We start from the raw sequence: 15,975 nt of genomic DNA on the forward strand, positions 1-15,975 counted from the left end.
AGCAAAAGACAAAGTGTGACCAGTAGACTGACCACTGTGAGATCCAAATGGACAGGCCATATAGACGCAAGTCAGAGGCTCTCAGAGCTGCCAGGCACGAACGTGTGAGAGAGGAGAGAAGACTGTCAGGTAGAGGGCTTTCTGTCTGCGTGACTCATCCCATTTCAGACTGTCCTGGAAGACAAGCCGTGGCGAGTAGACAACTGCGTCAGTCAAGCGGAACCATACAAACCCGCTAGCTTGGTGTGAGGATGACTCCAGATATTCTCCAATACAGCAGAGCTTGTCATTGACATTGACACTGTGGTGGTGATTTATGTTTTACAGGACAACAACCCTGCTCAGTACACAATAATATATCCTTAAAATAACTCCAGTATAAGAGCCGGGTCTTTTTTTACATGTTAGTCAAAACACAACCAACGTACATACATGTAGGAGGTCGGACAGCATTAATAGACATTTATTAACTTTATACTGTTCAAGGTGCAATGTGTGTACATTTATTTTACTTATTCTGTGTGAAAGAAGTGGAACAGTGAAGCAAAGCTACAACACTGAATGAGGTAAACTGTGCAGCATCAGACACTCATGACCAGTCGGCCCTTTGGCGTTACTGAGGCAGCTGCCCAGCACACTGGGGTCTGACTGCCACGTGGGTCAACTGTCATTTCATTGTCTGTTTTAATCAGTACTAAAACCGCAGGGTTAGGTAGGTAAGGATCATGGCTTAGGTTAAAACCCTTTCACAACACCTTACAAGACAAACGTCTCCCATGTTTGACATGCTTTTAAGCCTTTTTCTTGGCTACTGTGGAGAGGGCACAGAGTTCTGTGAGCACCAGTCATGTCAGTCATCATTTTCTTTAAAAACAGTTTTAATTCCTTAAAGATCCACCCTACATGTCAATAATAGTTTGGGAAAACTGAGCTGCTGTTCTGTTATATTGTATTTGCCACTGCAGCAGGTGTGATAGAAACACATGAAGACCCACTTCATAAGTATGAGTGTGTGTGTTTAATCCATGTAAACATCATTCAAACCCAATTTAAATGTTGGCAGAGGCAGCACAATCCACTTAAAATACGTTCGCTTAACAGATGTTGCTGTTTGCAATATTGTTTTATTTATTCGCTGCACCATTACACTGTGTTTTTAGTTTGGCACTAACAGCAGGGTTTGTGTCTGTGGCAGTTACATTGGTTCCTTTTTAGAGATTGGGAACACTTACATGGAGTACATGGAAATATTTTGTGTAGCACATTATTTTTTAATCTTTCTTTCTTCAAAATGTATTGCTTTATGAATTTTACAACACAAAGACATGTTTGAATTCTCACTACTTCCAGCCACGATTGTGCTGTTTTCATAGAGGTGCGGGACTTTATATTGCAGCCCTCACTGACTAAAAGCACAAAATGTGTTGGAGAATCTGGTAGAGTATACAATGCTGATTCGCTTTGATCAGTTGGAACTCGGGAACTGCTGTATTATTAATATACACAGAGGGAAATCGTCTTTGCTGCATTGTCTCACTCCTCTTTATGTGTGTATTTGTGTGTGTCCCAGCAGATGTTATGGAGGGGAAGAGCGCCATCCTTCTGGGAATGAGTCAGTGGAACTCAAATGACCTGGTGGAACAGATCGAAACCCTGGGACACATGGAGGACCACTCACATGGTACACACACACACACTTTCATAATCACACTCAGACACATAAGCACAGTAAAGAGCTCTTTTTTTCTTGCTCATCCACAGTGAAGGTTCAAATTGCCTGGAATGATAGTGAGTTATCCACTGAATGATGATAATGGCGGTGAGCTCGTAAATGGGCTATAACTTCTATTTAAAGCTGCATTAAGTCATTGTGACCACAAGGAGCCCTGATTTTTTTTTCTTATGGAGACCTAATGGACACAAAGGAATTATGACCAGCCCTTTACAAACTACTGTAAAAGGCTGTGTTTGTTTGTTTGTGTGTGTGTGTGTGTGTGAGTGATACTAGTGTTATCAGCAGGGGTGTTACACTGCACTGCGTGGTAACACACATTCAGAAAGAAATCCCTTTGTGTAAAGCTTTAATGTCAGAGAAAGCTGTTTGTTTTATTGTAACAAAGCTTATCACAGCGATACAAGCGTCTGTATGACACCATGCACGCATGACCTGATGCTCAGCATTGAGTCAGCCATCTGTAGTTATGTTCAGTCTTTTGCTATACCAGGCAGCATGGGGGTAAAATAGGCTGAAAGCTGCAGAGAGGAGTTATTTCTGTGTTATTGTTGAGAAAAACAACCTCCTACCTGAGGAAAAGATGATGAATGAGACAAAGTGCTTTCTTTATCGATTTCTTTGACGAGCATGAATAAATGATGGCATGTAGTAAGCAGAAGATAATCTTTAAGGGCGGCTGACTTATATCATACAGATATGCAGTGTGTTTCAAGCTCAGCGCTCCTCCTTCATGCTCGCTGAGGCCTGAGGAGAGACTGCTGAGCTCCAAATGCGTTCATCTTCTGCTATTTCTGCACCCCCATTTATTTTTGTGCATCTAAAGCACCAGTTCAAATAAATATCCTTTTTTTTTGTAATCTTTCACATTCCTGTTTCAGCAGACAATACCCAGCAGGAGTAGGCATGGATTGAGCACAGATATGTGTGTTCTCATCCAATCCATCTGTCAAAGGAAATGAGTTAATGAGGCAGGAAGAAGTAAATAATGAAAATATTGAGTCAAGGCAAGACAGAATCTCCTTTTCATCTTAAAGCCTTTGTCCTTGCTCAGCTTTATGTGGTCTTCTCCTCTTCGGTGTTCTCATTTTAAGGTTGTAATGATGACCTCACCCCCGTAGTAAAACACCTTTCTTGCCCATAGTTTCTCATATCTCTTTGTAAATCAGCATCTACGTCTGTGTTCCTAAAGAGATATTCACATGTCTACCTTATAGATGCATTGGAAGAAAGGTTGTCATAATATTGGCAATACTCACTTTGTCATGAAGGCGTTGATGCACCTTGATGCTGAGTACCACTCAGTGTGTGCTAAGGTTTCGAAAGATGTGATAATATAGCCGTCTTGAAACTTGCAATAATCTGTGAAAACAAGATTCTCCAAGATCAATTGAAAGCCTCACCTCACCTCACCTGGCCTTCATCCACAGCAATTCATCCATCCATTAGCTGAACCCGCTTTGTCCTGCAGTGCAGGGTCAAGGGGGGCTGGAGCCTTTTCCCAGCTATCTATGGGTGAGAGGCCACAGGTCACAGACAGACAACATTCACACTCACACCTACAGACAACAATTCATTTAGAAACATTATATTCTGCCATCATTTGTGCACTGATGTGGGTCAACTATCCTTGAAAAAAAGACAACACGACACACAGTATAGCAGTAGAAAGAGAAACATAGGAAGATGCTACACAGTGGTTTAAATATTGAACCCAAACAAGAGGAACGTCACATTTCAGCAGGTTTTCACTTTAGACCTCAACACAGACTTTAAATCGAATGATTCCTCTAACGAATTCTCCCCGTGAGAAAGTTATTTAATTACCTTCCTTTATCAAAGTCTCTGGCGTGATTATCAAGCAGCAGTTACTGAATTACATTTTGCCCAGAGATTTACCACCACAGCGTTTTTCAGACAATAAGAAAGGTTCAGTTTGTGCCTTCAGAGATCAAAAGTGTTTGCCGGTTTTTATGCAGATCAGTGGTTTTTAATAAAATAATTCACAGTGGGTGCTGTTAATGCTTTATATCCTTATTCACCATTAAGGTTATATAAAGTTTGATGTTTAGAAGTTAAGATTTATAGAGATAAATCTAGCTTTTACTTTTTGAATAGCCATTAATCAAATATGTACCTCTGAGTTGGCTGGAAGCAAATAATTATTCTCATGCAGTAAAGGAAAGAGTGGCTGATAATTACACAATTTTATCACAGCTCCCCTGTCAGTTCTTGTGATGATAGTGTGGCACTTGTTTGCGGTTTTGTTTACTGATAAACGGAAAAAGGTCAGCTGTGAGGTCTGACAAACTGGAGTGGATTCTTTTAATCACCATGCTTCAATGGGAGTATAAGGTCTGGTCCTGCAGAGATGAAAGAAGCTGCTCCAGCAGGGTTGCTGTACCAAGTCATGTGGTGCTAACTGTAGATGTGGGTACATTGTGAATATTTTACATGCCATCAACAGACCACTCACTAAACCAGTAACGACCTGTAAAGTGCTCCGCTGCTGCAGCAGTCGTTTATTATCGTGGCGCTGCACTCTAATGGTAACAGTCACCGTGCTCTGTCCAAATAAACAATGTTCCATTTTTTTTAATGAACATTAACATGGAGGGGTTGTCCTGTTTGTTAAAGGGTTATTTTTAAAGCACCACACTCAGCAGTGGAGTGGTCCTTCGAAGGTAGATTTTCTGAATAACTAAAACCTTATACTTTTACTTGCCATTTTTTTCATTAATTTACAAGAAAGAGCTCAATCTATTTTTTCTCTTTGGAGGACAGTATCTTCTATAACAGATGGAAACCTTGAACAGCTTGACCCTGACATACAGTATGATCATCGCTGTATAACCATCAACTAACAGTTGCTTAATCAAACACCCCACAGGGGCCTGTTTGGCTCTTTATCCGCTAACACTGCAAGGTGACTAGAGGGAGCTGGTGATTAGAGAGGATGTGAGGATTAGGCTGATGATAGCTTCACTTACTGCAGATGTATGAGTTCTTCTTGGCCAAGGCATTGAAAGTCAGGTCACAAAAAAAGAAGAAAAAAAGAACCTCCTTCACTAATGTCTGGTGTCTGGAGAGCATAAATGACGACTGATGTGTCTCTGCTGTACATGTAGTGTGTGTCATACAGGTTCAATCAAACCACAGAAGTGTAAACGCTAGTTTTATTGAATAAATGTGTTGTCATGAAAACATATTTTCAAACCAGGAATTCACTATACTGTAATATGTTCACTCGAGACCCTGTGAGACAAAGAAAATATAGGGCTGCTGGTGCAGAGACCAATGCTGAGAGCTGTATTTGCACTGAGAATTTGTAATTGTTTCTCTCTCTCTCTCTCTCTCTCTCATCCTTAAGTTGCAACAAATTACCAAAAATAGAAACTCTTCTCTCCACCATGGTGCTGCATACAAATGCACTCGTATGCCTGCAGATTGTTTACAATCTGGGCCCTGGAATATTTAAAAAAACAGATTAAAGAATACATAGCTATAGTAACCACAAAGGCAGAGTTTGATGTGAATATGTTGGCAGCAGTAATAGTTATTATTCTGTCTTAGGAACAGCTAATTTCAGTAACTGCAAACCTGCATTAGGTTGATTTATTGCTGGAGTCACACCGTTGCAACTTCATGAACACTGAGGTTAACATGGGCTAACATTTGCTGTCCCGTCTGGCCATTTTCTTTTTGTTTGGGTCTCTTAACAGCTCCTGAGGGAAACAGCTAAGTGCATCTCTGTGTTCCCTATAATTTAGTCTGTGTGCTCTTTGTTGTTGGCCAGGTTTCATTGTGCGTTAAGATGGTCACAACATTAAACACATGTTCCTATTTGAAACAAGCCACCACGTCGATGAACCCCACACCAGCCAGCAGTTATATGTCACTGTCTGACGGCCCTATAGCTGGGTGCGAGCTACACAGAATCCAGATGCATTTGGGCTTTAGGAAATGCTGCAGCTCAATTTCTGGAGATTTACTGTGAGATAATTATCAACTTTAATACCAGATAAAAGAGTCAGTAATAACCATGCCGGCTCCAGCTACCCACTGATTTAATCACCTCGCTGCCTATGATTTATTGTCAGTGCTTTATAAAAAAAAAAGAAGAAGACTGGAGCAGATTGCTGTTCATTTCTTTTTTCAGGAATCTTTCTGCAATTAAAATCTGTAATCATCAGGAAACACAGAGCTTACCCAGTCAAGCTGCACCTTTAAGTTTAGCTTAACATCCACCTTCCCTAAGATCTCCAGGTACCCTCATATCTGGGTAATACGACCTCTCTCTCCTTCTGCTCTCAATTACATCTTTATTCTGTCTTCTTTATTCTGACCATTCCTTCTCCTATAGCCTCATCTTGTTATTTTATTCCTCTTCCTCTCTTCTTGGGCAGTCATTACTCCATAAGCCATAGGCATCTATAAACACTTTACCTCCCTAGAGGTGACACGCTGATGGAAACCTCAGTAACAGAGAGAGCAATGCCTGAAGCACAGCAGCCTCTTATTTCCACTGCACTCCTCCTCCTCCTCCTCCTCCTCCTCTTCATCTTCTTCTTCATCTGTGCTGGGTGACATCCTGTGAAACATCAGCCTCTGCTCCAGCATTTCTCAGACTCCCCATCTGTTCACTATGCAAACACTGTTATCTGTATATTTATGCCGTGTTTTTTTCATCGCCACTGTCCACTTCATTCACTGATTGATGCTGTATAATGCAGTCAGACCTGAAATAGCCACGTTACATAACCAATTTTTTTTTAACATATTACCGACTCCTTGATAAACATAACTCAGATTCAGCTGCTTCTTTGGTGTGTGCTGCCAAGCTGGGATAACATTAGCTAAAATGGCTACGTCAGTGGAAGCGCACAGGTTGGTGGTTAGATGACTAAGTGATAAGCCGTGCCAAACAGCCCAGCAAAAAACATTTTTTTTCCCTGTCAACCTAATATATGATGAGAGTATAATTCCGCTCAAAGTGACCTGGAGAGAAAAATATTGAATGGGAGAATGATTTCTCATTTTCCATGGAGTGCCACAGCTCTCCTTTCTGCATGCACCCCATAGCTCTTTTCAGAAACACACACACAGGGAGAGACAGAAAACATAAATTTAAGGTCTTTGACTCATCTGTATTCTGCACATGCCCCCCTGAAGTCAAGCCATTTTTAACATACGGTTGCATAGACACAATTATCTCTCTCTCATTTTAATTCCTGTTAAATAAATGTTTTTTTTAAGCATGAAGAGGCATAAACACTGAAATGACAAAGGCAGTTTCTCTTCAGAATTGTTATAAAAAAGAAAGGTGGGGTGGTGATAGGAGGATAAAAAGTAACTGACTCGGCTAAGCTAATGAGCTAATGCTGCAACTGTTATTTTCACAGCCCTTTGACCACAAATTGTGCTTTTGTTAGAGGCTCTTTTGTGCCTGTATTTCTGTGTCTATTTGTACTGTGAAAATTGTTTATCTGCACTTGTGCACTGTGCACTGTGTGTGTGTGTGTGTGTACGTGTGCGTGCGCTAGTCTGCATTTGTGTGCACACGGGCACGCATGTCTAACAGGATATGAAGCAAGAAATGCTGTGTGATCGCACATTGAGAACAGATAATCACACCCAAACAACACTGTCACCGCCTGGAGCGCCAGTTGAGGGAAGGGGTGAGCACATGAAATGGAGTAAGCCCCGTGTGGTACACCGCACAGCTACAGCTCCACATAAATTTTTCCTGCTGATCGTTAACACTCTTCTTGAGAGTTGCTATAGTGACGCAGTCGGTGTAGGGCCACTTAAAGAGTAACAGCAAATCACATTTAATGACTACTTCATGTTGGTTTACATGACTGGATTTAAGAAATAATGTACTTTTTGTGTGTACAATAAACCTTTTATGACATTTCTATTTAAACTAGCATAGGCCAAACTAGATCTAGAAAACATGGCTGTTGTAAAAACAGGGACATTAATGAGGGGCAGCCGAACCAAAAACCAAGAAAACAGAGGTCTACAAACTGTCAAGACATTTTCAACAAGTATAACTGTGCTTTTATTTTTCTTTAGATTTTTATCAAACAATTATATTAAGTGGCGTGGTCTACCACCTGAGCCACAGTCATCCCTAGTTTGTTTGCCGGGTTGTGTTATCTCTGTAAATTATATGATCAGATGTTGAAACACCAATTTGTTGAAATTCAGTTTTCCATTCTTCATGCTATGCTAAGCTAACCATCTGCTGTTACTAACTTAGTGTAAAAAATAACATTGTTCAGTGCAGCTGTTGCTAATAGCAACAATCATTTGTTAATTATTTTTAACTTGTTTTTTACTGGTGTGCAGTCCAGTCAGTGTTTTCTGACAGATGCAAACATCTAATTAGATCTACTACTTTGTATGCATGTTGGTGTTGTAGATACAGACTGTGTGTGCGTTTTAATGTATGGTCAGTGTGTGTCTGTTATGTGTGGTCAGCTGGTTTGTCACACAGCAGATCTGGTGGCATCTCCTGGGGTCTTTTTGCAGCAGGGTTCTGCAGCAGACCCTGATGCCAGCAGCGGTGAACAGATGGCTGTGTGTGTGTTTGCATGCCCGTATTGTGTGCCAGGGGTCAGAGGGGGGGCTGTTCACCCAGTCAGAAGACAGTGCCTCTAAATGAGCACACTAACCTGTAGCTGCCTGACAGCACTCTCTGTGAAGTTGTACATGACTTCTTCACCTCTTACATAATGTCCAGCATTTTACAGAATGTTACACAAGCATCTGTATTCACTAATTTTATGATTAAAAAACAACCTTTGAATAACATCAGGTGCATCAAGCATGTGTATGTAAATATAAAAACATCAGTTAGGTGCTTATAACCTGGAGTTACAAAATGTTTGAATAAACACAGGAGATGGCACTCTGAGAGCTGAGGGGATCTACTATGTGAGTAAGCCAGATAGGAGCCAGATTAAGAGTTTAATACACCAGGAGGAGATTCTTAAATTGTTCTCAGAAAGCAATCCAGAGCCAGAGGAGGTTACAGAATAACTCAATTTTTTTTTTGTCCCTGTTGGAACTTGTGCAGCTGCATTCTGAAAGAAGGGAGCACCAGATCTTTGGATATTAGTCTATATTTATCAGAAGAAACAGGCTTTTCAGCTTGAATCAGCTTTGGTTGTTCATCAGTCGTCAATTTAATAAGAGAATCTAAGGCAGCTTGGTGGTAAACTCTTTGTTTCTCATCTCCTACATGAGCATCGTTTGACGAAATGTACAGCTACTCTAGTGATTTGTCATGTGAATGACCAAGCCAGTCTCACATGGATACTCGATTCTGATTGGTCAACTGGAACATTATGCAGTCAATTAGTGCCATCATACAGCAAAACAAAAACCTTCTGAACTGCACGTACATGTGGTAGAGCTCATATCCTTTATTTGTTTCTGACTCAGTGAATTTAAAACAATAATGAGGCAAATATGCATATATATATATATATATATATATATATATATATATATATGCATAAAAAAGAAACTCAAGTTTTCCAAAGTCACCATTTTAACTGAGTGAGAATCACTCAAGTGCTGCAGAGCCGGTATAGACTCAGTAAACACACTTCTTTCAGCATTATTTACAGCCTGCTCACTGTAATTAGAATGGTTTTCCTTTCCCCAGAATTTATCGTCGTCCCACACCTGTCTACAAGAACATGTGCATAATCAATTCCCCTAAATGTAATCACACTATTTATCTGGCTGCTTGTAACTGTAGCGTGTGTTAATTAATTGAGCTGAGAATTAAGAGGCAAAAATAATTTGCAAGACTCAGACAAAGCTGCTGTTTTCTGCGTGTGTCTTTCTGGGAACACTGATAATTCACCACGATACTGTAGCTCTCTAATGAGTTGATTCACACTCCAGCAGGCGCAGCAGGAAACATGGAGGGCATTTGCTATTTTCATAGATATAGATATGAATCTGTAGTCTGGAAGCCAATCTTCCTGATGACGAACAGGGTCTTTTGCTCGCCCCACCACTCTTATCTTTCTTCCCATCTCCTCAGTGGAAGGTGATAAATGTGTGTGATGGAAGTGGCCAAGAGGAATAAGATTTGGGGAGAGATAAACAGAAATAAAACAAAATATGCATGCTGGAGAGAAACAGAAGCAGCCATTTTTATGGGACAATGACATTTTAAATCATAGTTACACTGACAGAATGACACAAGAGGGATCAATAGATCAATATTTCATCTCTGCACATTTAGTGCTAGTAGACTCCTGTATGGAGCCCTTTCATCTTCACAGCCCCTCTCTCTAGGGTCAATTTTCTCTTCCTCTCTCTCTCTCTCGCTCTCGCTCTGATAAGTTATGAAATATCTCAGACTCCAGCATGACAACAGATGCACCGATGCTCTGTGTTTGCCTTCTGTCAGCGTGTGCCTGACTGGGCTTTAAGCCACTGGAAATGGCCACGGTGCAACTGAACTATGGTGTTGTCAGCTTCCCACAGGGTGCTTTCTAGGTTAGGACATTTGTCGGTAGAGAGAGAGAGAGTGAGAGAGAGGGAGAGTGATTGCAGCAAGAAAGCTGCTAAATACCACTGAGCTTCATAAAGCACATATTGACCAGCAGACCCCAGAGGGAGGAAACACAAGTAATATAAACAGAAATGCAGACGGATTGCTTAGAATCCACCCCACACCACCACAGCAGTAAAATCTGCTGCTGCAAAAATGCCTGGCTTTATCCACAGGAAGGCGGTTTATACTACTGAGCTGTGCAATAGAAATATGATTTTGTCAGTTTGCTCCTCTATCAGACAAATGTGTCACTTAACGTCGAATTCAGAAGCAGCACAGATGCTGTGCTGCTTCTGAAAAATGATGAGGTGAATGAAGCTCTGCTATTTCCTCTGACTGTCCTACAATCTGCTGAACGCAGCTGTTTGCTGCAGATTGGCAGCCACTACATTTTCTAGTGCAACACTAGTTTAGCTACAGTATATGCTGGCTGTGCTTGAATGGGCCTGTTGTTGTCTTATGGAGTACAGTCAGCAATAAAATGATTTTTACACTTTTGTTTTTGCCACAAAATGTTATATGTAACACTGCTAAATGAAGCTTGAAACATTCTTATCTATATAACATTTTCAAATGCAGACATAAAAAACATGTAAAAGCACTGTGGGCTGTGGAAATGAGGAGAAAATGTCAAGTGTCTGTGTCAATTATCCAGCATGTCCTCACAACAAAAAAAAAAAAAACAACATCCAAATGTGGGACAGATTTAACAACTGTGCTGGAAGGCAGGTTTGGGATGTTGGGGGTACATATAACTCAGCAGGCTTCCACTCTAGAGGCTGAGGTTCAAGTCCTCTTGACGCCGCCAGCTGTTTTGTTTTTGCCCATGGTAAAGTTTTTGTTGTTTTTATTTGTGACTAAAGCTTAGATATTAAAAGCGGGAAGGCATTAGGTAAAGATCACCTTAAAACATACAAATTCATAACATTAAAGACATTTTGCAAGGAAAACCACTCCTTATCACACATTTTTGGGTCTCATCTGGATGAGTCCTCGCCCCCACAAGCCCCTAGAGATGCAGTTCTGCTCTGAAGGACTGTAATATCGACCTCATGTTGCGTTTTTGTGGTGAGGATGCTCTGCAAGCCTCACATATGAAATATGTCTGTCTGCTCCAACATGGATTTCAAACACTGAAACATGATTGAGCCATGGGTTGTGATTTTTTTCTGCCTGCTGTCAAAGTCCACAGTGTTTTCCCTCTCCTGTGATGTTAGACACTAAAATCCTTTTTTTTAAAGGAACTTTTGTGCCCTATATCTCCTTGTTTCAGAAAAAGGAAAACCTCCCTTCATTGATTTCCTGTTACTTTGTGACCAAAATAGTGCAGTGCTGAGTCCCCTGTGTGTGCTGATCTGTTCTAGACAAGCAGGCAGTTGGAGGCAGGCTGTGGGCTGGGAACGGAGTAGAAGGGAGCCGACAGTGCGTGAGTCTGTGAGAGCCTCCTGTGACAGTCGGTCCCAGACGAGGAGGCCAAATAAACAACGAATGAACGAGCGAGCAGAGCACCCAGCTATGCTTCGAGCCTGGAGACAGAGAGAGAAAAATAGAAAGAGAGACAAGCGGGAGGGCTCAGGAATAAGATGACACAGCACACACACGTTTCTGGAGAGGGTAATGAGTTTGGCCAGGTTCCATGAAATTCTCACAACACACTGAGAGAGAGAGAGGGGATGCTTCCAGTCATCACAGTAGAGATAGAAACCCCAGCCATCCCTTCAACTATTGTCTTTAGGCAACATATTTGTTGTTTTTTCTGCATCAGAGAAGAACAAATCTAATTACATGTAGATGCTGCAGCAGAGAAACAACCTGCTCCTGCTATTTACTGTCAGCAATCTCACAGCTGTTCCTTCAAAGCAGAGGTGCCAAGAACCAACACTCAGTTTGGAGTAGGAATGAAGGGAGATGAAGAGGCATTAGCAATATTGACCATATTCACTGATCAATATCCATTTATGCTTCTGTTAGGGTCTTTGTGAAGCCCTTCCTGCAGTGACCCTTTGTCTGACTTCCTTCCCTCTTTCCTTCCTGCCGCCTCCTTACTCAGAGGGTCTGTACCAGCTGGGAGGTCCACGCTGCGCCCCTCAGAGCAGCATCGAAGGCCTGGAGGATACAGAGGTAGGATCATTATGTACAGTGTATTCACAGCGGCTGAGGAGTGCCTGGTTATTTGTCTTGCCTCACAGCCTTCCTGCTTTCAGAAAATGCCGCCTTTATTCTTTCCCTCCCTTTTGAGAGTATCCTTTTAAGTGTCTCCTTTTCATCTCACCCCCTTTGCAGAGGAAATGTAAGACCCACATGCTGCTGCTTGTGGTGCATGGGGGAAACATCTTGGACACAGCGGGAGGAGACCCCAGCACAAAGGCTGGTGATGTGGCCACCTTGGCTTCAGTGCTGGAGAAGGTTACGCGGGCGCATTTCCAGGCAGCTGCCGAACACGTGATGATCAAGCTGGTGCCGTGTCCGGCCGTGTGCGCTGAAGCCTTCTCCCTGGTGTCTAAGTAAGTGCTGTTGCCAAAACACAGAGTTACACTGACCTCATTTACACTTGACATTTCAAGTGTCTCTTATCTGGATGGAATCCAGAAGCAGTTCAGGTCATTTTCACACATATTTAGCCGCAATGGTGACAGATAAGTGGGAAAACACGATAAATAAGTGGACCGAATTGTTTGATGAGTATGAAGATGATGAATCATCTTTTGTTCGTTCCACCACCAGATTTCCATTAAATGTGATCAGCAGTGGAAAAAAATGAGATACATTAATCACAGAGAACCCAAAGATATTACCAATTCACATAAATAAAAAAAACCTTAACTATATTAAACACTTTCTAAGCATCTGGACAAAGTTTGAGAAGCAGGTCTGGACAGGTGCCCTGTCACACATGCAGCAGACAGCAGGAGATCAGCAGGAATACTCAGTTTGGTTTAGGTGGAGGCTGCACCTGCAAACCAAGCAGGAGGAGGAAGATTGTCTGTAATGATAAATGTTTTTATTATGTCACTATTTCTGCAAGCAGAATAGAGTTAGAGGCAGTTACACTGACTGTAAATTATCTAGAGAACCCCTTGTTCTGCCTCCTAACATGGATCCAAGCAAATGATGGTTACTGATTCTTATCAGCCAATACCAGCAATTTTCCAGTAATTTCTTTTCACCATTCTTCTTGGCAGCATTTCCATTACCTTTTTTGACATCTGATAGACATCCAACCAACTAAAACACATTATATATATCCAGGTGTGAATAAAGACATTATCCTTCCTCTGTTCAAAAAAAAAACTCTTTACTCTTTTGATTGACAGCCTCAATTTCTATACAGGTGCAACAAATGAATGCCACAAAATAGCTTCACTGTTTCAGGAGGCTTGGAGAATCTGACAGGTATGAGTGCAGTCCTCCAGGAATTATCAGAGAAGTGCAAAAAAAAATCCCCGGTTGGCAAAGGTATTTAACACTAACTGATAAAATGCATTGCCCAATATCCCCTTAATAGAAAGTGTAATGTTAAGTATTCAGGACATTTTACAGCACTCACAAGCATGCGGCCGTGTGCAATATTAAACTAACCTTTTTAAATGCTGTTATTTTAGTTGTAAATTCTCCCCTTTTAGTGTTGGAGGTGGCTCTTTAGTGGACAAAATAAATGCTTAAATGAAACGACACAATTTCCACTGATCCTGAGGCCTCTGCATGGAATGTGTGCGATGGTGTGTTCGGCTAATGAGCTGCTGTTGTATTCAGATGTCATTTTGCGGTATTCCGTTTTTAAAGGGGGGAGTTAATTGTGGATGTCATGGCAGTGGTTGAGTGATGAACAGCAGTCAGTAGATGAGCCTTCTCTCCTGACAAATTATACAGTATTAATACTCACAGGTCTTACTCCTCGCAATTATCTCTGCAAACGAATGCCGCCTTTGGCACGAAGGCATTATTGATATCTGTGTTTTTTTTTTTTTTACCCTGCCGTCTGTTTAAGTTTAGAGAGCTGCTTAAGCATAACTGCTAATTTCATTTCACATTTAATGTCACATGTCACCAGTGGTCACTGGTTTTTATCTTTGACAAGTTTTCACCGCTCTCCAATTATATGCTGAGGATGTTTTGGTTTGAAGATGTCACTGATCACAGTGGCTGAGGGAGAATGTGTTTGGCAGTCAGGTCTAGGCTTCTGTCTGGTTGTGTGATTGATGATAGCAGGAGTGAGAGAGGTAGTGACTGGAAGCAAGACGTGCGTGAAGAGGTTTGAGTTGTGTAAGAAGCTCAGCAGCTTAACGTCCACTCGGCTTCCAACTGCAGCCAGAGATAAAATATTCAAAACTACAATCTCCCCGTTGGAGTTTGGAGCAGGACCGAGTTATTGCCGTATGTCTGGATTGTCTGTTCTTTTATGCACATGGACACAGATGAATGCATACACATTCACACATGCATGAAATTGTACCTGAGAGGACACCTGTGAAGATTGTTTTATCAGGAAGGAGCAAATCAGAAAATAGATTAGACTGGAAAACAGATGCATCAATAAATGAACGCATAAACCAACACATTTATTTTCGCAGTATGTAATAAATTTATTCCACATAATTTATGTAGTTATGTAATGGTTATGTGAGGATTGATTTTCCAGCAAGAGATGTGCCCATTTGTTTTTTCAATTAATTTTTGTTTTTGTTTTGTTACCTCAAAGTGCATTTTCTCCTTAAAAATGCATCTGCAGAATCTTGGTACCACCTCTTTTTATAAAATCTTTTTTATATTGTCACATGCTATGTCATGCCAAAACTTTAACTGTGGTGTGATAGATTGCTTTTTGTCACTCTTCCCAGGAAACAGTGTTGTTTGGCTACACAGAAGATGGATTGTCGTGTAACATTGAGATTTAACAGATCTTCCAGGAATCCAGCTGCTCTCCAAATGCATTTCGCCATGCTTCTTTTGCAAGAGACAAGTGGCACAGTCACTGATCTCAGTGTCATGGAGTCAGCTGATGTTCATGAGTTTGCTTGTTAAACAAGGATTCCAGTAAATTCCCTGTTCTTGTGCAGATTGAGTGCTTTTTCAAAGACTGTGACCTTACAGGACTGTTACTAAATCCTATACAAGACACATTCTTTGACATTGAGTCTTGTGCTTTTGGTCGTAATGACACCATAAAAACCCCACATGACATTGTGCTTGCAAAGTGTCTGATTAGCTTGCCCTTTTACCTCTTACAGGCTTTTTCTAACTCGGCTTTGTATAGCTGTTTTTTTTGTATGCTTGGTGTCCCCGCAGCACCAGGCAATGGATCACTGTCTGGCTTGAGACGCTGATGTGCCAGGGTGGCATCGCTGTCAAGAGGAGAATCTGACTGAACACCTGTCAGTGCCACCTCAACAAGCATTTGTTCAGCTCTCGTGTGTGCTTGCTGCCTCCTCTTGTCCTGCTGCAGTTGTCATTGGGGAGCAGTTGTGTTGAGCAGTGTGGTTTCTGTCATGATTTCCATGGTGTAGTTTTTGTTTTTCTTCTAGCTCTATTGCTGATACAACAAAACAAATTAGGATTGTTTTAAGCTTAGTTCACTGAATTTCACTACAACAAAAGTCATCTCTACAGTTCTTGCACCTGCCTTTATATTCTATTCTGATAACAGGAAGCTACTTATATT

The 15,975-nt window shown here is 41.3% G+C and overlaps 1 protein-coding gene across 4 annotated transcripts in view; it reads left to right on the forward strand.

The window, feature by feature from the left end:
• pitpnm3 (PITPNM family member 3) overlaps positions 1–15,975 on the forward strand; it is a 69,126-nt gene that overhangs the window by 24,383 nt on the left and 28,768 nt on the right. For 2 of the 4 annotated variants that reach the window (XM_028420511.1, XM_028420512.1), the window contains exons 3-5: positions 1,571–1,681; positions 12,367–12,437; positions 12,600–12,820. In XM_028420511.1, coding sequence (XP_028276312.1) covers positions 1,571–1,681; positions 12,367–12,437; positions 12,600–12,820 — 403 coding nt within the window. The remainder of the gene's footprint in view (positions 1–1,570; positions 1,682–12,366; positions 12,438–12,599; positions 12,821–15,975) is intronic. The other 2 variants (XM_028420513.1, XM_028420514.1) reach the window with 1 other exon arrangement.

This window comes from Parambassis ranga, chromosome 13 (genome assembly GCF_900634625.1).
Source record: "Parambassis ranga chromosome 13, fParRan2.1, whole genome shotgun sequence".
In the NCBI taxonomy this organism is placed as follows: domain Eukaryota; kingdom Metazoa; phylum Chordata; class Actinopteri; family Ambassidae; genus Parambassis; species Parambassis ranga.